Raw genomic sequence first — 25423 nt, 5'->3', positions numbered from 1 at the left:
TGTCGTGCCTTAAAAAGGTTTTTATTTTATTTATTTATTTTTTATTTATTCTGACAGTAAAATATATTATGTAGTAAAACTGATACTTTAACAAATACATTTCATTTCTGTGTCCATTTTCTTCAAAACAATATCATAAATATAGCTCCTGTTTGAATAGTGATGGTGTAGTTGACGCTATCTCTTTTTTTCCCTTTCTACTTCTTCTTCAGTTGAACAGAGTTAAGAGTTGGTAATCTTATATTGTGTTCATATGAATTTTACTTTCTAAATATAGAAAATTTAAATGATACCGTCTCTTCTACCCGGCGCTTTATGCGCGTCATGGGGAAGATTCATGTACTTGTGTTTTGTGTTTCTGCATTTCACCTCTTAGCGACGCTGTTGTCCTGTGAGTTCTTGTGAGTTCTCTGTGGGTGCAATTCCCTCCCATCACTGCCTTTTAAGCAGTGCTCAGTCCGACTTCATCTCAGCAAATACAGCTGGATGAAGGGATACATACGGATATCTACGGATTTTTACCCTGGAGGTGGATCGATTGTAAGAGCTTGTTGATCTTGTTGATGACTTAATTATGGCCTTTGAAAACATAAGTAGATATGTTTTCTTTGGAAAATCAAAATGGCGAGTCTTCGTGCCAGCTGCACCAACGCTGTCGTCGTGTGTTTTTCTGATGTTATTTTTCATTCAAAGCGATGCGCAGATTCGCTACTCAATCCCGGAGGAGATGAGGAAGGGCTCTCTTATTGGAAACGTGGCACAGGACTTGGGTTTGGACCTAAAAAGGCTTCGTTCAGGCCGAGCTCGAATCGTGACTGGAGAAAATGTCCAGTACGCGGAGCTGAAGACAGACAAAGGGACTCTGGTGGTGAATGAGCGGATAGACAGAGAGCAGCTCTGTGGAGATGTGACGCCCTGCAGCTTCACCTTTGAGATTTTATTGGAAAACCCGATGGAATTACACCCGGTGACTATAGAGGTGCTGGATGTAAACGACAATGCGCCCACTTTTCAGAGCAAACAATTGGATTTGAAAATTAGTGAATCAGCCACGATTGGATCACGATTTGGGTTAGAAGCTGCCCGGGATGCTGATGTTGGTGAAAATGGTTTGCAAAACTATAATTTATCTCCTAATGATAACTTTGATTTAAAACAACATGTTAATCCCGATGGGAGTAAATACAGTGTAATGGTTCTACAGAATGCATTAGACAGAGAGAAAGAACCGCGCCTTCATCTAAAACTAGTGGCTGTTGACGGAGGAAGTCCAGAGAGATCTGGTACAGTAAATATAAATATAGTCGTGTTAGATGCCAATGACAATGCCCCTGTGTTTAATCAGAGTATTTATAAAGCCACTGTGACTGAAAACTCTCCTAAAGGAACACTTGTACTTACTGTAAATGCAAGTGATATTGACAGTGAGTCAAACGGTCAAGTAACGTACTCTTTCTCCAAAACTAAGGCCCCAATAGGTGATTTCTTTGAAATAAATCACATTTCCGGGAAAATTTGTGTAGAAAAAGAATTGGATTTTGAAAAATATAAGAAATTTGAGTTCCGTGTGGAGGCTAAAGATCAAGGTGAACTCACAGATACTTGTGATGTAGAAATAGAAATAATTGACGTAAACGACAATGCACCTGTTATTAACGTGATGTCGTTCTCTAGTCCTGTGTCAGAAGAATCTCCCGTGGGCACCACCATCGGTATAATTAATGTGAAAGACTTGGACTCAGGGGAGAACGGACAAGTGAGGTGCGCAGTGGAGGGAAGTGCCCCCGTTGAAGTTAAATCTAATGTGAGAAACTATTACGCGCTGGTCACCAATGCGCCATTAGATCGAGAAAGTGTTTCAGATTTCAACATCACAGTAATCGCCTCAGACTCAGGAAAGCCTCCACTCTCAGTCACAAAAACATTTAATTTAAAGATCTCTGATGTGAATGATAACCCTCCAGTGTTCACACGTGCGCTCTACAGCGCGACAATAACAGAGAATAACTCCCCCGGTTTTTCTGTGCTCAGTGTCGTTGCAAAAGACCCGGATGAAAACCAGAACGCGCGCGTGTCTTATATTTTAGAGGAGTGTGACATCGGTGGGTCTCCAGTTTCCGGTTATATCTCTGTTAATTCAGAAAATGGAGTCATTAGTGCCGCGCGCTCCTTTGATTATGAACAAACCAAACAGTTTTTGTGCGTCATCAAAGCGCAGGACGGAGGCTCTCCTCCTCTCAGTAGCAATGTGACTGTGAAAATCCTGGTTCAGGACCAGAACGACAACGGCCCTCAGGTGCTGTACCCAGTCCAGACTGGGGGCTCTCTGGTGGCTGAGATGGTGCCTCGTTCAGCAGATGTGGGCTATCTGGTCACTAAAGTGGTGGCTGTGGATGTGGACTCTGGACAGAATGCCTGGCTCTCCTATAAACTGCAGAAAGCCGCAGACAGGGCGCTGTTTGAAGTGGGCTTACAGAATGGAGAAATAAGAACTATCCGCCAAGTGACTGATAAAGATGCAGTCAAACAGAGACTGGCTGTTATAGTGGAGGACAACGGGCAGCCCTCTCGTTCAGCTACAGTCATTGTTAACGTGGTGGTGGCGGACAGCTTTCCTGAAGTCATGTCTGAGTTCACGGACTTTACGCACGACAAGGAGTACAACGACAACCTGACTTTTTACTTAGTGCTGGCTCTGGCTGTGGTCTCCTTTCTGTTCATCACGTGTGTAGTGGTCATTATATCAGTGAAAATCTACAGATGGAGACAGTCTCGCGTCCTGTATCACTCCAATCTGCCAGTGATCCCATATTATCCTCCACGTTACTCGGACACTCTGGGCACAGCGACTCTCCCACACGTGTACAATTACGACACGTGCAGGACCACAGACTCCAGAAAGAGTGACATTAAATACATGCAGCCGATGAGTCAAAGTTTGGTCAGTGTTGATGACGTCGGTACAGAGTCTGCGCAGAATGGACAGCAGAGATCCACCGCTTCTACACTGGTGAGACTGTATTTTTAATTCTGTTTTGGAAATATCCATGTTTTGTATTGACTATTGGTTCGTTTTAGGATGGATTCCGGTCAAAGAATCATTTAACAGCTTTATTTCAACAGCAGGATGTCATTGTTCATGTGGTCTAAACAGAAACATCAGTTAACGTGATAGGTTGTTAAGCGCGCTTCCACACAATTCACATGTGTAATAGTATATTTTTTCTCAGGACAGTTTGGTCCCTGCGGTGCTCTGTCCATGGTGCTGATTTCTTTTCTTTTTTTCTTGCTTTCTTCATGATCGATGACGATGATGATGATGATGATGATGATTATAGTTATTGTTATTGTTGTTGTTGTTGTTGTTGTTGTTGTTGTTGTTGTTGTTGTTGTTGTTGTTATCATTAATCTTATTAATAATCATAATAATAATCATAATAATAATAATATACAATTACACACGTCTTGACTTCTCTAATATTAAATAGTATTGCCCTATTATTTTACACCCTGAGTTGACATGATTATGAGAATTTGAGGTGGTCGAACCTGAACCATTTATCAGACTTTTACACTCGAGCTATTATAGATTATTGAAGCCTATTTTGATCTATTCCTTTATTGCTCGTGCCTACATTTTGTATAACCATTTTTTTTTTGCTTTTTCTGGAGTAAATTGTTTTGCAAAGACATTTCTCTAACTTCTATAAATATTGTATACTCACCTATTGTATTTGTCATCACTGTAAGCACAGCAATACCGTGTGTGGACTCAGAGCGCCGCTGTTGACTATGGGCTGTTTTGTAAAGGCTTCTTTGTCATGTTCCATCCCCATTTCTACTCAGACATTTTCTGCTGTAACAGAGGACGGACGTTTCAAACTACGCAGATTCATTTTGGCTTCTACACATTTGGATTTAACTTGCTTCAAACGGATTTTACTCTTGTATCCGATGATTTGTTTTTAATGGCTTCTTTGAGGTGTCTCGCTCTCAGAGGTCCGTGTATCGGCCTTGCTGTGCTTCTTTGTCTCTGTTCACTGAAGTCCGTGTCTGGACAGGCTCGATACTCCGTTCCCGAAGAGCAGGCGGAGGGATCATTTGTTGGAAATATTGCTAGAGATTTGGGATTGGATGTGCAAAGACTGGTCTCAGGGAACGCCCGCATTGTAACCAAAGGAAGCCGACTATATGTTGATTTAAAGCGAGACAAAGGCATCCTTGTTGTTAAAGAGCGAATCGACCGAGAGGAGCTGTGTGAAAAAACAACGCCCTGCAGCTTTAGTTTTGAGGTGATTCTTGAGAATCCAATTCAACTGTATCGTGTCACTGTGGAGGTCACAGATGTGAACGATAATACGCCTGCTTTTCCCAAAGAGGAAATACATTTGAAAATTGTTGAAACTGCTGCAACAGAGACTCGATTTGCGTTAGACACAGCTCATGACCTCGATGTTGGCCTCAATGATATTCAGAAATATACTCTGAAACCATCAGATCACTTTAAACTAGAAATGCAGAGCCAGCCTGATGGTAGTCAGAGTGTGGAGATGGTTTTAATAACACCGTTAGATCGGGAGAAAGATGAGGAGCACGCGCTGGTTTTAGTTGCGTCAGACGGAGGCGCACCGCAGAGATCAGGAACAGCACGTATTCACATCACAGTACTAGACGTAAACGATAATGCACCAGTCTGTAGTAAACAGGTTTATAAAGCAGAGGTCCAGGAAAACTCTCCTGTAGGAACAGTGGTCACCGCTGTCAGCGCAACTGACGCAGATAAAGGCGTCAATGGGGAAGTTGTATATTCTTTGTCTCGCGTGATGAAAGAGGTGAATCATCTTTTTAGCGTTAATATAAAAACAGGGGAAATCACAGTAACTGGTAAACTTGATTATGAAAAATCAAAGTCCTATCAGTTAAATGTTTTGGCCAGTGACCAGGGCAGTTATTCTGACACATGCAAAGTTTTTATCCAAGTCTCTGACGTGAATGATAACTCACCTATAATTCAGCTCATGTCATTTTCCAGCACGATCTCTGAAGATGCCCTTCCAGGCACAACTGTAGCCGTCATTAATGTGCAAGATGACGACTCTGAGAGAAACGGGTTAGTTGAATGCTCTATTAATAATGATTTACCCTTTAAAACCGAGTCTTCATTGTCTGGTTATTACTCAATAATAACTGATGACCTGTTGGACAGAGAGAGCATGTCTGAATATAATATCACTATAACTGTTACTGACAAAGGCTCTCCGCCACTGTCCAACAGAAAAACTATTCATGTCAAAGTTTCTGACGTCAATGACAACCCCCCAAAGTTTGATGAATCAGAATATAGTAGGACAGTCCCAGAGAATAACTCACCTGGATTTTCTGTATTTACTGTACGGGCTCGTGATGCGGACTGGGGCCAAAACGCTCGTATCTCTTATTTCCTGGAGGAAAAACAAATAAATGGCGCGTCTCTAAATACTTTAGTTTCTGTAAATTCAGAAAGTGGCGTCATCTCTGCAGCAAAATCGTTTGATTATGAACAAATAAAAATGTTTGGATTTAATGTGACTGCGCGTGACGCTGGCTCCCCTCCTCTGAGCTCAGTGGTCCCAGTTAAGATCCTGGTTCAGGACCAGAACGATAACGGCCCTCAGGTGCTGTACCCAGTCCAGACTGGGGGCTCTCTGGTGGCTGAGATGGTGCCTCGTTCAGCAGATGTGGGCTATCTGGTCACTAAAGTGGTGGCTGTGGATGTGGACTCTGGACAGAATGCCTGGCTCTCCTATAAACTGCAGAAAGCCGCAGACAGGGCGCTGTTTGAAGTGGGCTTACAGAATGGAGAAATAAGAACTATCCGCCAAGTGACTGATAAAGATGCAGTCAAACAGAGACTGGCTGTTATAGTGGAGGACAACGGGCAGCCCTCTCGTTCAGCTACAGTCATTGTTAACGTGGTGGTGGCGGACAGCTTTCCTGAAGTCATGTCTGAGTTCACGGACTTTACGCACGACAAGGAGTACAACGACAACCTGACTTTTTACTTAGTGCTGGCTCTGGCTGTGGTCTCCTTTCTGTTCATCACGTGTGTAGTGGTCATTATATCAGTGAAAATCTACAGATGGAGACAGTCTCGCGTCCTGTATCACTCCAACCTGCCAGTGATCCCATATTATCCTCCACGTTACTCCGACACTCTGGGCACAGCGACTCTCCCACACGTGTACAATTACGACACGTGCAGGACCACAGACTCCAGAAAGAGTGACATTAAATACATGCAGCCGATGAGTCAAAGTTTGGTCAGTGTTGATGACGTCGGTACAGAGTCTGCGCAGAATGGACAACAGAGATCCACAGCCTCTACACTGGTGAGCATTGCTACTTAATTCAATAAACGTTTCCCAAATCCACACAAGTTAAAAGTCGTGTTGTGCAAATTCATTTTAGTGAGTGATTTTCCAAAACTTTGTAGATTTACTCGATGCTTTTTTTTCCCTCCTGATTTTACATTCATTACATTTTCATCTCATGTCAGAAATTCGTCCCGTGATTACTTTTCTGTCCATGGTGCTAATTTGATTTGATGTGATGCTTCCTCTGTTTCAACATTTTGCCACTTTTGAAAAAAAATAAAAGGCGAATATACGAAGTCAAAATAACATACGTTAAGTTTTGTTATAAAATGTATTGATAAAAAAAAAAAGAAGAAAGAAAGCTTTGAGAAACATGTGTTTACGTGAATAGGTCTGGTATGTAGCAACAGAACAACCGCCTTTCCTTGTCTTTCCTTGTTTTTGTTTTTGTTGTTGTTGTTGTTGTTTTAGAATAAAAAGTCAATACAAAAAAGAATGAAATGGAGACGATATTAGTTTGCAGGTCGTATAGTGTCTTCTTTTGGCCTCATAGCGACGCTGTTGTCCTGTGAGTGGTTTTGAGCTTTCTGTGGATCTGTGCTATTCCCTCCCATCATTGAGTTGTGTGACCAGTGCGGGTCTCAGTCCGCATTCATATCTCCAAATACAGCTAAACATAGCCTTATCGAACGTTGGATTTAGGATTTTGATTACGCACGATTTTTTACGACGTTGGGTATTACTGTTCGTTTGCTTATTATGGCATTTTACAAGATATTGAGTTGTTTTTTCGTGGGAATATCAAAATGGCGAATCTCCGTGCCATCTGCATCAACGATGTCGTTGTGTTTTCTTCTGATATCATTTTTTCTTCAAAGCGATGCCCAGATCCGCTACTCAATCCCGGAGGAGATGAGGAAGGGCTCTCTTATCGGTAACGTGGCACAGGACTTGGGTTTGGACCTAAAACGGCTTCGTTCAGGCCGAGCTCGTATCGTGACTGGAGAAAATGTCCAGTACGCGGAGCTGAAGACAGACAAAGGGACTCTGGTGGTGAATGAGCGGATAGACAGAGAGCAGCTCTGTGGGGACGTGACGCCCTGCAGCTTCACCTTTGAGATTTTATTGGAAAACCCGATGGAGTTACACCCGGTGACTATAGAGGTGCTGGATGTAAACGACAATGCGCCCACGTTTCAAAGCAAACAATTGGATTTTGAAATAACTGAGTCAGTCACTATTGGATCCCGTTTTGAATTAGAAGCTGCGCGTGATGTTGATGCAGGAGAAAATGGTTTGCAAAACTATAATTTGTCTCCCAATAATAATTTTATTTTGAAACAGCACATTAATCCTGACGGGAGTAAATATAGTGTTTTGATCCTGGAAAATGCGTTAGACAGAGAGAAACAGCCGCGCCTTCATCTAAAACTAGTGGCTGTTGACGGAGGAAGTCCACAGAGATCTGGTACAGTAAATATAAATATAGTCGTGCTAGATGCCAATGACAATGCCCCTGTGTTTAATCAGAGGGTATACAAATCAAAGCTGCCTGAAAATTCTCCCAAACAAACTCAAGTTGTTAAAGTCATTGCCAGCGATATGGATAGCGACGCATATGGGCAAGTAACGTACTCCTTTTCTAAATCAAAGGCACCAATTGGGGATTTCTTTGAAATAAGTCCCTTTACTGGAGTTATTTTTGTTGCAAAAGAAGTTGACTTTGAAAAAGATAAGCTAATAGAGTTTAGAGTTGAGGCCAAAGACCAAGGAGGACTGACGGATACGTGTGAAGTTGTAATAGAAATAATTGACGTCAATGACAATGCGCCTGTTATTAACGTGATGTCGTTCTCTAGTCCTGTGTCAGAAGACTCTCCCGTGGGCACCACCATCGGTATAATTAATGTGAAAGACTTGGATTCAGGGGAGAACGGACAGGTGAGGTGCGCAGTGGAGGGAAGTGCCCCCGTTGAAGTGAAATCTAATGTGAGAAACTATTACGCGCTGGTCACCAATGCGCCATTAGATCGAGAAAGTGTTTCAGATTTTAACATCACAGTAATCGCCTCAGACTCAGGAAAGCCTCCACTCTCAGTCACAAAAACGTTTAATTTAAAGATCTCTGATGTGAATGATAACCCTCCAGTGTTCACACGTGCGCTCTACAGCGCGACAATAACAGAGAATAACTCCCCCGGTTTTTCTGTGCTCATTGTCGTTGCCAAAGACCCGGATGAAAACCAGAATGCGCGTGTGTCTTATATTTTAGAGGAGTGTGACATCGGCGGGTCTCCAGTTTCTGGTTATATCTCCGTTAATTCAGAAAATGGAGTCATTAGTGCCGCGCGCTCCTTTGATTATGAACAAACCAAACAGTTTCTGTGCGTCATCAAAGCGCAGGACGGAGGCTCTCCTCCTCTCAGTAGCAATGTGACTGTGAAAATCCTGGTTCAGGACCAGAACGACAACGGCCCTCAGGTGCTGTACCCAGTCCAGACTGGGGGCTCTCTGGTGGCTGAGATGGTGCCTCGTTCAGCAGATGTGGGCTATCTGGTCACTAAAGTGGTGGCTGTGGATGTGGACTCTGGACAGAATGCCTGGCTCTCCTATAAACTGCAGAAAGCCGCAGACAGGGCGCTGTTTGAAGTGGGCTTACAGAATGGAGAAATAAGAACTATCCGCCAAGTGACTGATAAAGATGCAGTCAAACAGAGACTGGCTGTTATAGTGGAGGACAACGGGCAGCCCTCTCGTTCAGCTACAGTCATTGTTAACGTGGTGGTGGCGGACAGCTTTCCTGAAGTCATGTCTGAGTTTACGGACTTTACGCACGACAAGGAGTACAACGACAACCTGACTTTTTACTTAGTGCTGGCTCTGGCTGTGGTCTCCTTTCTGTTCATCACGTGTGTAGTGGTCATTATATCAGTGAAAATCTACAGATGGAGACAGTCTCGCGTCCTGTATCACTCCAATCTGCCAGTGATCCCATATTATCCTCCACGTTACTCAGACACTCTGGGCACAGCGACTCTCCCGCACGTGTACAATTACGACACGTGCAGGACCACAGACTCCAGAAAGAGTGACATTAAATACATGCAGCCGATGAGTCAAAGTTTGGTCAGTGTTGATGACGTCGGTACAGAGTCTGCGCAGAATGGGCAACAGAGATCCACAGCCTCTACTCTGGTGAGACTTTATTTTTTATTTTTGTTAAATGCTACATCACAAACACATGCAGTTGGCATTGTGCAAATATCTTGGTTGAGTGACGCCAACAGTCATGACGCAAAGCTTTGTTGCTTTCCTGTGCGGTGCTTTATTAATATTGTTTGTCGTTTGTTTCAACTCTGCAAATGTTTACATCCGCACATTTTTGTTTTCTTAGTCCATGTGCTTTCAAACTAACACACACAGGTGACTTGTCATTTTACAAAGTAGAATTAAAAAGTGGTAACCCAACCAATTTTTCGAGTAAAAGGAAAAAAGTTAAATGAAAATAAGACCAGAGTAATTTCAGTACTGAGTCACTTTGTTTTTTAAAGTAGCAAACAAAATAAGAAAACAATATTATAAACTTCCTTGATATTTACAAAGAATGCACGCCAACATTATATTATTCAAATGTTTTTCATTTACTTAAATGTATAAGAAAATTAATTAAAGTTGTAATTGAAATAATCATTACACCTTGATTCATCCCTCAACACTAAACTTGGGTCAAATATTTACTTGTGGTGAAAAGAGTGTCCTAATGATTCACTGAAATTGTACACATATACTGGTACTTCAAAATATAGTTACTCTAGTGTTACGGCGTTTGGCAAGGGCCCGCTCACGCCTTCTCTCCGCCCCATATGTTCTTACCTCGTTGTGCCTTATTTAATATGATAATGCTGCTGTTGGAGTCCTCGTCTCGGATTGGTGGATTGGTTTCCTTCCCTGATGGTGGTTCGTTCATCCTCTCGGGATATGTGATTGGTACAGCGCCTCTACGTCTCTCCAATCACCTGTCTCCACCTATCAACACGGAGAACCAATAAAAGTGCCACTCATCTGTCGTTCGAGGCTGCTGGGACTCAGTAGTGCAGCTCGCCTTAGACTTGGTTGTGTCTCTCGTGTGTGACCAAATATTGTAATATTGTGAGACACTAGATTAGTGAATTCGTTGTATCTGTTTGTTTTACGTTTGGACTATTTTTGTACTCCATTTAGAGCCTACTTTTTGTTATTATTATTTGCCTTACATATCGAAAATACATTGTAAACTTTCTTTTACCCACCAACATCTTGGGTTTTATGTTACTTCCCTTCACCCTAGAGGAGAAGGTCGTAATATCAAGTAAGAAAGAAATATATTAGATACAACTATTTCAAGAAGTACTACTACATCAAAAAGTTACTCACATGTACTTGAATAAATATAACTCCTTCCTCTGTATACAACCATATAATATATTCTTCTCAGCAGAAATTGATCGAAGTGTTATAGTTAATTTTCACATTGTGGTTATTGTGTCCTGCCCTGGAGTTGTTTGAGCAACTTGCAATATATTGTATCAAACAATACAATTTCGTCCACTCGTCAATCCTTACAGTTTTATGTGCTGTCCATGGTGCTGATTTAACCATATTACAAGCACTAAGTCTATATTACAGTATTTTAATCTATTAAACGACCGAATAATTCTTTCACTGAAAGCTTTAAGTCTACAATAGTCTTTTGTTTCATAATGCTATAGGCCATTTGTATTCATATTTGTTTTAATAGATTTTAGGGCCTTTGTTCGTGTAAATGTTGGAATTGTATTGCATGTTTAGCAGACGCAAAGAAAATAAGACAAGGCATTTCCTTCTGAACTCATTTGACTCCAGGAATGGCGTTGATTTTTTAAATTGCTCGTTGTTTTTACATCTTTATTTGTGTGCATGTTTTGTGTCATTTCACTTCCTGAATTGAAAAAAAAAAAAATAGACATACAATGAATGAACCTCAGATTCACTAAACAGTCGTTATTATGTTTGTCCTCTTAGCGACGCTGTTGTCCTGTGAGTTGTAGTGAGCGTGTTGTGGGTCTGTGCTACTCCCTCCCATCACTGCGTTTTGTGTCCAGGACCAGTGCAGCTTCTCAGTCAGTCTTTAGCTGAACCGTATACCTTAAAGAAAATAGATTACTAAGACTGGCTTTGCACCGTGAAATTATCGAAGCATAATTTTAAAAGCTTGTTGTTCCTGTTGACGCGTTTTACTATGGCCTGGGGAAAACAACGTGGATATAATTTCCTTCGTCCGTCAAAATGGCGAGTCTCCGTGCCATCTGCACCAGCGATGTCGTCGTGTGTTTTTCTGATGTTATTTTTCATTCAAAGCGATGCCCAGATCCGCTACTCAGTCCCGGAGGAGATGAGGAAGGGCTCTCTTATCGGTAACGTGGCACAGGACTTGGGATTGGACCTAAAAAGGCTTCGTTCAGGCCGAGCTCGTATCGTGACTGGAGAAAATGTCCAGTACGCGGAGCTGAAGACAGACAAAGGGACTCTGGTGGTGAATGAGCGGATAGACAGAGAGCAGCTCTGTGGAGACGTGACGCCCTGCAGCTTCACCTTTGAGATTTTATTGGAAAACCCGATGGAGTTACACCCGGTGACTATAGAGGTGCTGGATGTAAACGACAATGCGCCCACTTTTCAGAGCAAACAATTTGATTTGAAAATTAGTGAATCAGCCACGATTGGATCACGATATGATTTAGAAGCTGCACAGGATGCTGATGTTGGTGAAAATGGTTTGCAAAATTATAACCTGTCTCCAAATGATAACTTTGCTTTAAAACAACATGTTAATCCCGATGGGAGTAAGTACAGTGTAATGGTGCTTCAGAATGCGTTAGACAGAGAGAAAGAGCAGCACCTTAAACTGAAACTAGTGGCTGTTGACGGAGGAAGTCCAGAGAGATCCGGCACAGTAAATATAAATATAGACGTGCTAGATGCCAATGACAATGCCCCTGTGTTTAATCAGAGTATATATAAAGCCACTGTGACTGAAAATTCACCCAAAGGCACTCGTATTCTTACTGTCAATGCCACTGATATAGACAGTGGTGCAAACAGTCAAGTAACGTACTCCTTTTCCAAATCTAAAGCACCAATAGGTGGTTACTTTGAAATAAATCACATTACCGGGACAATTTTTGTAGCAAAAGACTTGGATTTTGAAAAATATAAAAAATTCGAGTTCCGTGTGGAGGCTAAAGATCAAGGGGAACTAACAGATAAGTGTGATGTAGAAATTGAAATTATTGACGTAAACGACAATGCACCTGTTATTAACGTGATGTCGTTCTCTAGTCCTGTGTCAGAAGACTCTCCCGTGGGCACCACCATCGGTATAATTAATGTGAAAGACTTGGATTCAGGGGAGAACGGACAGGTGAGGTGCGCAGTGGAGGGAAGTGCCCCCGTTGAAGTTAAATCTAATGTGAGAAACTATTACGCGCTGGTCACCAATGCGCCATTAGATCGAGAAAGTGTTTCAGATTTTAACATCACAGTAATCGCCTCAGACTCAGGAAAGCCTCCACTCTCAGTGACAAAAACATTTAATTTAAAGATCTCTGATGTGAATGATAACCCTCCAGTGTTCACACGTGCGCTCTACAGCGCGACAATAACAGAGAATAACTCCCCCGGTTTTTCTGTGCTCAGTGTCGTTGCTAAAGACCCGGATGAAAACCAGAACGCGCGTGTGTCTTATATTTTAGAGGAGTGTGACATCGGCGGGTCTCCCGTTTCCGGTTATATCTCTGTTAATTCAGAAAATGGAGTCATTAGTGCCGCGCGCTCCTTTGATTATGAACAAACCAAACAGTTTCTGTGCGTCATCAAAGCGCAGGACGGAGGCTCTCCTCCTCTCAGTAGCAATGTGACTGTGAAGATCCTGGTTCAGGACCAGAACGATAACGGCCCTCAGGTGCTGTATCCAGTCCAGACTGGGGGCTCTCTGGTGGCTGAGATGGTGCCTCGTTCAGCAGATGTGGGCTATCTGGTCACTAAAGTGGTGGCTGTGGATGTGGACTCTGGACAGAATGCCTGGCTCTCCTATAAACTGCAGAAAGCCGCAGACAGGGCGCTGTTTGAAGTGGGCTTACAGAATGGAGAAATCAGAACTATCCGCCAAGTGACTGATAAAGATGCAGTCAAACAGAGACTGGCTGTTATAGTGGAGGACAACGGGCAGCCCTCTCGTTCAGCTACAGTCATTGTTAACGTGGTGGTGGCGGACAGCTTTCCTGAAGTCATGTCTGAGTTCACGGACTTTACACACGACAAGGAGTACAACGACAACCTGACTTTTTACTTAGTGCTGGCTCTGGCTGTGGTCTCCTTTCTGTTCATCACGTGTGTAGTGGTCATTATATCAGTGAAAATCTACAGATGGAGACAGTCTCGCGTCCTGTATCACTCCAATCTGCCAGTGATCCCATATTATCCTCCACGTTACTCAGACACTCTGGGCACAGCGACTCTCCCGCACGTGTACAATTACGACACGTGCCGGACCACAGACTCCAGAAAGAGTGACATTAAATACATGCAGCCGATGAGTCAAAGTTTGGTCAGTGTTGATGACGTTGGGACAGAGTGTGCGCAGAATGGACAGCAGAGATCCACAGCCTCTACACTGGTGAGCATTGCTCCTTAATTTATTACACACATCCATACTGTTAACAGTTGTGTTATGAAATTTATTTTAGTAAAAAGTTATTATCCAAAACTTTGGAAATTCAGTCGGTTCTTATTTCTGTAACATCCATTGTATGTTTTTCTCATGTCAACAATTCGTCCCGTGATTACTTTTCCACACACACTTTCCGTGGTGCTGATATGGGATTTACTTCTTTGAGTTCAAATAAATTGTGTCTGGCCGGACAGGGATTTAATATATGTTTTATTCAGACAGTACAATATATCTTTTACTATATTGATAGGTTTACAAATACATTATATTTTTGTGTCATTTTTCTTCCAAACGAATGAAAAAATATAGGCTGTCTCACGTTTGAATTTACACAGTGTAATTGACGTTCTTTCTCTCTTTCTTCTACTTTTTCTTCAGAAAAACAATGTTAACATTTCTTAATGAGTGGGTGATCATGTATTATGCGCAATGTTCACATTTATTTGACTATTTATTTGATTAAAGTGAAACTCGATATAGGTGTCTTATGCGCATCATAGGGAATTTCCATTCATAGATGTCCCTTAGTTTTGTGTTTCTGCTTCTGACCTCATAGCGACGCTGTTGTCCTGTGAGTTATTTTGAGTGCTCTGTGGGTGCTCTTCCCTCCCATCACTTCGTTTTGAGTAAAGGACCGGTGCAGTTCTCAGTGCGACTTCATCTCAGCAAAAACAGCTATAAGAAGGAATGCATACAGAGCAAAGGATTTTTACCCTGGATGAGAATCGATTGTGAGAGCTTGTTGATCTTGTTGATGACTTAATTATGGCCATTGAAAACAAACGTAAACATTATTTCGTTGGAAAATCAAAATGGCGAGTCTTCGTGCCAGCTGCACCAACGCTGTCGTCGTGTGTTTTCCTGATGTTGTTTTTTATTCAAAGCGACGCCCAGATCCGCTACTCAATCCCGGAGGAGATGAGGAAGGGCTCTCTTATCGGAAACGTGGCACAGGACTTGGGTTTGGACCTAAAACGGCTTCGTTCAGGCCGAGCTCGTATCGTGACTGGAGAAAATGTCCAGTACGCGGAGCTGAAGGCAGACAAAGGGACTCTGGTAGTGAATGAGCGGATAGACAGAGAGCAGCTCTGTGGAGACGTGACGCCCTGCAGCTTCACCTTTGAGATTTTATTGGAAAACCCGATGGAGTTACACCCGGTGACTATAGAGGTGCTGGATGTGAACGACAATGCGCCCAATTTTGAGAGAAAATACCTCGATTTTGAAATAGGCGAAGCAGCCACGATTGGGTCACGTTTTGACTTGGAGACTGCAGGCGATTCTGATGTTGGAGAAAATGGTTTGCAGGAATATATTTTAAATGAAAATGATCATTTTGTTTTGAAGGAACATATTAACCCAGACGGGACAAAGTACATTCATATGGTCCTACAGAATTCGTTAGACAGAGAGAAAGAGCCGCGCCTAAATCTAAAACTAGTGGCTTTTGACGGAGGAAGTCCACAGAGATCTGGTACAGTAAATATAAATATAGTCGTGTTAGATATTAATGACAATGCCCCTGTGTTTAATCAGAGTATTTATAAAGCCACTGTGACTGAGAATTCACCCAAAGGCACACATATTCTTACCGTCAATGCCACTGATATAGACACCGGAACAAACGGAAAAGTAACATTTTCTTTTTCAAAATCAAAAGCGTCAATATCCGATTTCTTTGAAATCCATGAAGTCACAGGAAGGGTTTATTTAACCAAACAAGTAGATTTCGAAAAAGATAAAAAGTTGGAATTTCGAGTGGAAGCCAAAGACCAAGGTGGTCTGACAGATACTTGTAAAATAGAAATAGAAGTTATTGACGTAAACGACAATGCACCTGTTATTAACGTGATGTCGTTCTCTAGTCCTGTGTCAGAAGACTCTCCCGTGGGCACCACCATCGGTATAATTAATGTGAAAGACTTGGATTCGGGGGAGAACGGACAGGTGAGGTGCGCAGTGGAGGGAAGTGCCCCCGTTGAAGTGAAATCTAATGTGAGAAACTATTACGCGCTGGTCACCAATGCGCCATTAGATCGAGAAAGTGTTTCAGATTTTAACATCACAGTAATCGCCTCAGACTCAGGAAAGCCTCCACTCTCAGTGACAAAAACATTTAATTTAAAGATCTCTGATGTGAATGATAACCCTCCAGTGTTCACACGCGCGCTCTACAGCGCGACAATAACAGAAAATAACTCCCCCGGTTTTTCTGTGCTCATTGTCGTTGCTAAAGACCCGGATGAAAACCAGAATGCGCGTGTGTCTTATATTTTAGAGGAGTGTGACATCGGCGGGTCTCCAGTTTCTGGTTATATCTCCGTTAATTCAGAAAATGGAGTCATTAGTGCCGCGCGCTCCTTTGATTATGAACAAACCAAACAGTTTCTGTGCGTCATCAAAGCGCAGGACGGAGGCTCTCCTCCTCTCAGTAGCAATGTGACTGTGAAAATCCTGGTTCAGGACCAGAACGACAACGGCCCTCAGGTGCTGTACCCAGTCCAGACTGGGGGCTCTCTGGTGGCTGAGATGGTGCCTCGTTCAGCAGATGTGGGCTATCTGGTCACTAAAGTGGTGGCTGTGGATGTGGACTCTGGACAGAATGCCTGGCTCTCCTATAAACTGCAGAAAGCCGCAGACAGGGCGCTGTTTGAAGTGGGCTTACAGAATGGAGAAATCAGAACTATCCGCCAAGTGACTGATAAAGATGTAGTCAAACAGAGACTGGCTGTTATAGTGGAGGACAACGGGCAGCCCTCTCGTTCAGCTACAGTCATTGTTAACGTGGTGGTGGCGGACAGCTTTCCTGAAGTCATGTCTGAGTTCACGGATTTTTCACATGATAAGGAGTACAACGACAACCTGACTTTTTACTTAGTGCTGGCTCTGGCTGTGGTCTCCTTTCTGTTCATCACGTGTGTAGTGGTCATTATATCAGTGAAAATCTACAGATGGAGACAGTCTCGCGTCCTGTATCACTCCAATCTGCCAGTGATCCCATATTATCCTCCACGTTATTCAGACACTCTGGGCACAGCGACTCTCCCGCACGTGTACAATTACGACACGTGCAGGACCACAGACTCCAGAAAGAGTGACATTAAATACATGCAGCCGATGAGTCAAAGTTTGGTCAGTGTTGATGACGTCGGGACAGAGTCTGCGCAGAACGGACAGCAGAGATCCACAGCCTCTACACTGGTGAGACTGTATTTTTAATTAAGTTTTTGTAAATATTCACATTAGTTAATATCGTTTTTTTTTTTTTTTCCCTTAGTTTTTGACATTCGTTATGCTCATTCGTTTCGCCACTCCAGTGCTCTGTCCATGGTGCTGATTTCTGTGTGCTTTTCTTCATGACTCCTCCTCAAATAGTCGCTCTCCGACGGGTGGATACTAATATTGTACTGTACAAATGTTGCTTACTATAGTGTCTTTTTTAATTGTTATTTTTAATCTTCACCATAAAAAAAATGTTGCAGTGTTAAAGAGGTAGGAGGCTACGGTCCATGAATAGTTTTTTCCGTCCACCATCACACTCATGACCAAAAACAAGACCCAACAACTCCGTTGCAGACTAGTGAACCCAATGCACCTGTTCATCTGTATTTACACTCACGCTGTTCTGTGTCAAATTGTTATTGTCTTTATCATAGTTTGAATCTAATGTTCTTACGCATGTCCTTGTAGTCTTATAGCCCTATAGTTTAAAGTCGTTATAGTTTATTATTCATCTGAAGTTGCATGTTTTAAGTTTTATGTTTCATGTCGCACAATGGACCGAAAAAATAAATCCTAGTTGTGAATCTCTTCATATCCACGGCAATAAAACAGATCCGGATTCTCATTCTGAAATGTCCAGCATACGTTTTGCTTACATGTGATTTGGAGAATGTTTTAAGTGAATACATTTCAACATAAGCTATTACGGTGGTGGTGGTGGTGGTGGTGGTGGTGGTGGTGGTGGTGGTGGTGGTGGTGGTGGTGGTGATGATTTCCTTTTTTTGTTTTTCATACATGCAATTACTCACGTCTCGACTTGTAGTAATGTATAGCACTGCTCCGTAATTTTATTCCCTAAGTTAACATGATTTGAATATGTCGCACTTGAACCATTTATGACAGTTAATCATTAATGAAGACCAGTATTTTAGTCTATTCCTTTATAATTTTGGCCTGATGTTGTATAAACTCTTTTTTTTCCTTAAATATATTTTTCAATTACATTACTCTGAATTCTACGAATATTTTACACTCACCATCGTGTATATTTGTCAATGAAGTAGGCACCGCAATCCCTTGTATGGACTCCAAGCGCCGCTGTTGACTGTGGGCAGTTTTGTATTGGCTTCTGTGTCATGTTCCTTCCCCTTTTCTACTCAGACATTTTTTGCTGTAACAGAGGACGGACGTTTCAACCTGCGCAGATTAATTTAGGCTCTTACAAATTTGGAAATCATTCACTTTTAAACGGACTTTACCTTTGTTGTATCTATTTTCAATGGCTTCTTTGAGGTGGCTCGCTCTCAGAGGCCAATGTATCGGCCTTGCTGTGCTTCTTTGTCTCTGTTCACTGAAGTCTGTGTCTGGACAGGCTCGATACTCCGTTCCCGAAGAGCAGGCGGAGGGATCATTTGTGGGAAATATTGCCAGAGATTTGGGATTGGATGTGCAAAGACTGGTCTCAGGGAACGCTCGGATTGTAGCTAAAGGAAGTCGACAATATGTTGATTTAAAGCGAGACAAAGGCATCCTTGTTGTTAAAGAGCGAATCGACCGAGAGGATCTGTGTGAAAAAACAACGCCCTGCAGCTTTAGTTTTGAGGTAATTCTTGAGAATCCAATTCAACTCTATCGTGTTACTGTGGAAGTTACGGATGTGAACGATAATACGCCAGCTTTTCCGAAAGAGGAGATGTATTTAAAAATAGTTGAAACTGCGGCACCGGGGACCCGTTACGCATTACAGCGCGCTGATGATTCCGATGTTGGTCTGAATTATATTCAGAAATATTCTCTAAAACCCTCAGATCATTTTAAACTAGAAATGCAGAGCCAGCCTGATGGCAGTCAGATTGTGGAGATGGTTTTAATAACACCGTTAGATCGAGAGAAAGATGAGGAGCACGCGCTGGTTTTAGTTGCGTCAGACGGAGGCGCACCGCAGAGATCAGGAACAGCACGTATTCACATCACAGTACTCGATGCTAACGATAATGCACCAGTCTGTAGTAAACAGGTTTATAAAGCAGAGGTCCAGGAAAACTCTCCTGCAGGAACAGTGGTCACCGCTGTCAGCGCAACTGACGCAGATAAAGGCGTCAATGGTGAAGTCACTTATTCTTTTGCTCATGTCGGTCAACAGGCGAAACAGCTGTTTGACGTTGACTCGAAAACAGGAGAAATTAAAATAACTGGTTCGTTAGATTATGAAAGATCAAAGTCCTTTCAGTTAAATGTTTTGGCCAGTGACCACGGAGGTTATTCAGACACGTGTAAAGTTTTTATCCAAGTTACAGACGTGAATGATAACTCACCTATTATTCAGCTCATGTCATTTTCCAGCACGATCTCTGAAGATGCCCTTCCAGGCACAACTGTAGCCGTCATTAATGTGCAAGATGACGACTCTGAGAGAAACGGTTTAGTTGAATGCTCTATTAACAATGATTTCCCCTTTAAAATCGAGTCTTCATTGTCTGGTTATTACTCAATAATAACTGATGACGTGTTGGACAGAGAGAGCGTGTCTGAATATAATATCACTATAACTGTCACTGACAAAGGCTCTCCGCCACTGTCCAACAGAAAAACTATTCATGTCAAAGTTTCTGACGTCAATGACAACCCCCCAAAGTTTGATGAATCAGAATATAGTAGGACAGTCCCAGAGAATAACTCACCTGGATTTTCAGTATTTACTGTACGGGCTCGTGATGCGGACTGGGGCCAAAACGCTCGTATCTCTTATTTCCTGGAGGAAAAACAAATAAATGGCGCGTCTTTAAATTCTTTTGTTTCTGTAAATTCAGAAAGTGGCGTCATCTCTGCAGGAAAATCGTTTGATTATGAACAAATAAAAATGTTTGAATTCAATGTGACTGCGCGTGACGCGGGCTCCCCTCCTCTGAGCTCAGTGGTCCCAGTTAAGATCCTGGTTCAGGACCAGAACGATAACGGCCCTCAGGTGCTGTACCCAGTCCAGACTGGGGGCTCTCTGGTTGCTGAGATGGTGCCTCGTTCAGCAGATGTGGGCTATCTGGTCACTAAAGTGGTGGCTGTGGATGTGGACTCTGGACAGAATGCCTGGCTCTCCTACAAACTGCAGAAAGCCGCAGACAGGGCGCTGTTTGAAGTGGGCTTACAGAATGGAGAAATCAGAACTATCCGCCAAGTGACTGATAAAGATGCAGTCAAACAGAGACTGGCTGTTATAGTGGAGGACAACGGGCAGCCCTCTCGTTCAGCTACATGTGGCAGTATGAATGATGCGTGGTTGCCTGCGGGGTATAAATAGGGCAGCATTCCCCTTTGTTCGTCCCACCTGACCTCTCCCCTCCGTGACGTCACCCGCCGACCAGGAGCTAGCATGGCTGTCAGAGCTCGTAGTGTAACATGTATGAAGATTGTCGCTAAGAACGAGGAAATGTCACTGTCTCAAGGCGTCAAGCCCAGTGTTCGGAGCATGCGGTGTAGCATGTGCTCTCGGTGAGTGGCAATGAGATCATTATTGTTCGTAACTATCAGTTGTGCGCTGAGCTAACACTAGCATTGTTTGTAGCTTCTCGGCTGTGCGAGGTCGGCGTCGCGGCTGTAGCCTTCGCGTGTGTGTGTGTCTGGATGTGTCACAGCCACCCGGTATGTGCACGTTTAGTGTCCCTGTTATGTACGTAGATTTATACTGTTAGACTAATTATATTGTAACCTCCTAGGCTGCTGGTCGGCGGGAGAGCCTCCCTTTTTCTGTCTCGTGTCTGTCACCTGGTCCTTCCTCCGCCACACGGCGTCTCGTGGTGGTCGAGACTCGTATCGGACTGGTAACATGGACATTGTGCATTGGACTGACTGACAACTACATGAAATGATACCTGTCAGTAAATCAAGGAACTGTGAACCTGTCTATGGACAACTATGTTTTAAAAGCAAAGCAACGAAAACGTTAATAAATTAACCGACTGCATTATTGTCTCTGTCCCAAGTTAATACGAACCTGTGGTGCCTTAAGCGTGGGGATATTTTCATTTGCCCAGTATAACGCTGGGCTGGCGTTGTTGGTTTTAAATGGTAACATCATGGTAAGATAATGCACCCCCATGCGCCCCCGTCAGGTCACATACAGTCATTGTTAACGTGGTGGTGGCGGACAGCTTTCCTGAAGTCATGTCTGAGTTCACGGACTTTACGCACGACAAGGAGTACAACGACAACCTGACTTTTTACTTAGTGCTGGCTCTGGCTGTGGTCTCCTTTCTGTTCATCACGTGTGTAGTGGTCATTATATCAGTGAAAATCTACAGATGGAGACAGTCTCGCGTCCTGTATCACTCCAATCTGCCAGTGATCCCATATTATCCTCCACGTTACTCAGACACTCTGGGCACAGCGACTCTCCCGCACGTGTACAATTACGACACGTGCAGGACCACAGACTCCAGAAAGAGTGACTGTAAGTTTGGCAGAGCTGGTAGTCAGAACGTGCTGATCATGGATCCCAGTTCAACAGGGACGATGCAGCGGATACAGAGCGAGAAGAGCATCCTGGACGAGCCAGACTCTCCTCTAGAGGTTAGACATTTCCTTTTATAATTGATCTTTTCAGCAGAAGTTGAGATGCAACAAGCATCAAATAAGCATTGTTATTGCGACTACACGTGTGATTCATTTTTAATAATCAAGAATCCGTTCTTGGTGCATTTTTATTGCAAAGCTTAAAAAAATAATTATTTTCAGCAGGTATTTCTGCACTTAAATAGGAACAATCATCTCATTGCACTTAAAATTAGATGTGTGTCTGTTTGTCTGTGTTTGTTAGACTTATTTCACTGGTAGATCTTTCTCAAATGGCAAGTCAGAACTGATCATACTGAGGACAGATATCTTCTATTTGTGTAATTTTAACGATACTACTTAAATAATTGACTCGTTTTGTTATGTGATTTTTTTTTCACATTTCTAATTACAGCAATTACCACTGCTATTTCGGTTTGATTTTTGTGCAGCTAATATTGTCACTATTCCCACACCATCATTTAAACATTTTAGGAGCTATTTTCTTCAATGCCACACTATATAATGTGAACGTACCTCTGAGTCTGGTGTTGATTCTCCTTGTACTCTGGGGGACGCTGTTGTTCTGGGATAAAATCATTGTGCTGTCGTCACTCAGCTCCACCACACCTCCATATCACGACGCCATTTCAGTGCACATTCTGTGTACAGTCAACATACCGCAGGACTTCTTCTCTCGATGCCCGTTATTATTTTTTAATTGCCATTTTCTTGGCATAGTTTTTGTTCAAGTCATATCCATCTCATTAGGTTGTTGAAATAATGGATTCTCGGACTTCTCTCTCGCTTTTTTTATTCAGGAGAAATGATTTCTTTCCTGCATCGAAGCGGGTTGTATTTTTGTCTTTTCTACTCCTGGTTACTGCTGCGCACGGTCAGATTCGGTATTCGGTGCCGGAGGAGATGAAAAAGGGCTCTGTTATCGGTAACGTGGCCCAAGACCTTGGTTTGGATTTAAAAAGGCTCCGCTCTGGTCGGGCTCGAATTGTGACTGAAGAAAATGTCCAGTACGCGGAGCTGAAGGCAGACAAAGGGACTCTGGTGGTGAATGAGCGGATAGACAGAGAGCAGCTCTGCGGAGACGTGACGCCCTGCAGCTTCAGCTTCGAGATGATTTTAGAAAACCCGATGGAGCTCCATAGGATAACTGTCGAGGTTTTGGACATAAATGACCACGCGCCCATTTTCCCGGACAAGGACAGGCACATCCATTTGGAAATCAGTGAATCTGCAGGGGTAGGAGCCCACTTCCCACTCCGAAGCGCAAAGGATCCAGATGTGGGTCAAAACGCATTGCAGGAATACATTTTATCTCCGAACGAAAACTTCGTATTAAAACAACACACAAGTTCAGATGGCGGTGAATATATTGAAATGGTGCTCCAGAAGCCTTTAGACAGAGAGCAGAGCCCAAGACTGGCTTTGAAATTAATCGCCGTTGACGGAGGAGTGCCACAGAGATCAGGCACAGTCAGTATCGATATTACAGTTTTAGACGCAAATGACAATATTCCAGTTTTTAACCAGTCTCTGTACAAAGCGTTTGTGATGGAAAATACTGTGAAAGGAACACATATAATACAAGTAAACGCCACGGATGCGGATAGTGGCTCATATGGCATCATTACGTACAGTCTTTCTGAAATGAAAGGAAGTGGAGGGGGAGTATTTACCATAGATGAAAACTCTGGGTCAATTTCAGTGTCTGGCCAAATAGATTATGAAAAGAATAAGAAGTTTGAGGTGCGAGTTGAAGCCAGAGATCACGGAGGCCTTACGGGCACTAGTAAAGTCATTATTGAGGTTGCAGATGTTAATGACAATGCCCCAATAATCAATGTTATGTCATTTTCGAGCCCCGTGTCTGAAGATTCTCCCCCTGGAACCACAATAGCTATTTTAAATATTAAAGATGCTGACTCTGATTTGAATGGTGAAATTAAATGTTCGATTGAGGGTGCGCTCCCGTTTAAGATAGAGTCGTCTCTCAGTAAATATTATAATTTAGTCACGAATCAATACTTTGACCGAGAGTCACAGTCTGAATATAATATAACCATTAAAGCCACTGACTTAGGAAGTCCTTCTCTTTCAAGTTCTACTATTTTACATCTTAAAATATCTGATGTCAATGACAATGCCCCGGTTTTTGAAAAGCTGAGTTATACTGCGTATGTTACTGAAAATAATTCTCCTGGACATTCCTTTTTTGCGGTCAGTGCGCGAGACTCTGATTGGAACCAAAATGCCAAAATAACATACATCTTGGATGAAACGGTTATTGGCGGTAATCCCATTTCTAATTTTGTCTCTTTGAATTCAGAAACTGGAGTCATTAGTGCCGCGCGCTCCTTTGATTATGAACAAACCAAACAGTTTCTATGCGTCATCAAAGCGCAGGACGGAGGCTCTCCTCCTCTCAGTAGCAATGTGACTGTGAAAATCCTGATCCAGGACCAGAACGACAACGGTCCTCAGGTGCTGTACCCAGTCCAGACTGGGGGCTCTCTGGTGGCTGAGATGGTGCCTCGTTCAGCAGATGTGGGCTATCTGGTCACTAAAGTGGTGGCTGTGGATGTGGACTCTGGACAGAATGCCTGGCTCTCCTATAAACTGCAGAAAGCCACAGACAGGGCGCTGTTTGAAGTGGGCTTACAGAATGGAGAAATAAGAACTATCCGCCAAGTGACTGATAAAGATGCAGTCAAACAGAGACTGGCTGTTATAGTGGAGGACAACGGGCAGCCCTCTCGTTCAGCTACAGTCATTGTTAACGTGGTGGTGGCGGACAGCTTTCCTGAAGTCATGTCTGAGTTCACGGACTTTACGCACGACAAGGAGTACAACGACAACCTGACTTTTTACTTAGTGCTGGCTCTGGCTGTGGTCTCCTTTCTGTTCATCACGTGTGTAGTGGTCATTATATCAGTGAAAATCTACAGATGGAGACAGTCTCGCGTCCTGTATCACTCCAATCTGCCAGTGATCCCATATTATCCTCCACGTTACTCAGACACTCTGGGCACAGCGACTCTCCCGCACGTGTACAATTACGACACGTGCAGGACCACAGACTCCAGAAAGAGTGACATTAAATACATGCAGCCGATGAGTCAAAGTTTGGTCAGTGTTGATGACGTGGGAACAGAGTCTGCGCAGAACGGACAACAGAGATCCACAGCCTCTACACTGGTGAGACTGTATTATTAACTGCATATACATAATGCTGAACACGCACATTGAATTGGAAATTGTTCGTTTCACTGAGTTTCCAGTGTTTTGCTCCGCATTGGTTCTCTGCGTGGTTTATTTTTAACACAACATTTCAATAGCTGTAGATGTTTATAACTGCTATGTTTTCTCCAGAATTTCTTTTACGCACGGGCACTGTCCGTGGTACTGATTTTGAAGTATTGTTTGAATCAAACAAAAATCTCTACATTATTTCAACAGTAGATAAAAAAATGTATTCAAGCTGACAGAAACCCAGGGTATTTACTTAAAGGCGATACTAAAAGTATGTTTTTTGTGACAT

The 25423-nt window shown here is 42.9% G+C and overlaps 5 protein-coding genes across 18 annotated transcripts in view; all 5 read left to right on the top strand.

Annotated features, from left to right (window-relative positions):
• The window catches only part of LOC306963728 (protocadherin gamma-C5-like), a 237339-nt gene that overhangs the window by 87290 nt on the left and 124626 nt on the right, over window positions 1-25423 (top strand). Inside the window, exon 1 of one of the 14 annotated variants that reach the window (XM_079557404.1) lies at window positions 22626-25080. The exons of 12 other annotated variants lie outside the window; for them this stretch is intronic. In XM_079557404.1, the coding sequence (XP_079413530.1) occupies window positions 22651-25080 (2430 nt within the window). In that variant the 5' untranslated portion in view covers window positions 22626-22650. Of the gene's footprint in view, window positions 1-22625; window positions 25081-25423 lie in introns of those variants that run through there. One more of the 14 variants, XM_079557383.1, reaches the window with a different exon arrangement.
• LOC306963747 (protocadherin beta-16-like) overlaps window positions 1-25423 on the top strand; it is a 199545-nt gene that overhangs the window by 91546 nt on the left and 82576 nt on the right. The gene's annotated exons all lie outside the window — the stretch shown is intronic.
• LOC306963722 (protocadherin beta-15-like) lies at window positions 340-6424 on the top strand. Its single transcript, XM_079557363.1, has 2 exons — window positions 340-3010; window positions 5016-6424. The coding sequence occupies exons 1-2, from the start codon at window positions 575-577 to the stop codon at window positions 6384-6386; spliced, it is 3807 nt and encodes a 1268-aa protein (XP_079413489.1). The 5' UTR covers window positions 340-574; the 3' UTR covers window positions 6387-6424.
• Window positions 7107-10402, top strand: LOC306963474 (protocadherin beta-15-like; the record flags this gene model as incomplete). The annotated part of the gene is made up of 2 exons (XM_079557045.1): window positions 7107-9548; window positions 10268-10402. The coding sequence occupies exons 1-2, from the start codon at window positions 7113-7115 to the stop codon at window positions 10400-10402; spliced, it is 2571 nt and encodes an 856-aa protein (XP_079413171.1). The 5' UTR covers window positions 7107-7112.
• On the top strand, window positions 11309-21955 carry LOC306963473 (uncharacterized protein). The gene is made up of 4 exons (XM_079557044.1): window positions 11309-14046; window positions 14839-17301; window positions 19649-20573; window positions 21440-21955. Exons 1-4 carry the CDS (start codon window positions 11611-11613, stop codon window positions 21904-21906), a joined length of 6291 nt encoding a protein of 2096 aa, XP_079413170.1. The 5' UTR covers window positions 11309-11610; the 3' UTR covers window positions 21907-21955.

This window comes from Gobius niger, assembly GCF_951799975.1.
Source record: "Gobius niger genome assembly, chromosome: 5".
Lineage (NCBI taxonomy): Eukaryota > Metazoa > Chordata > Actinopteri > Gobiiformes > Gobiidae > Gobius > Gobius niger.
Note: the sequence above shows the minus strand (reverse complement) of the source record. Positions and strands in the feature narration are given on the sequence as shown.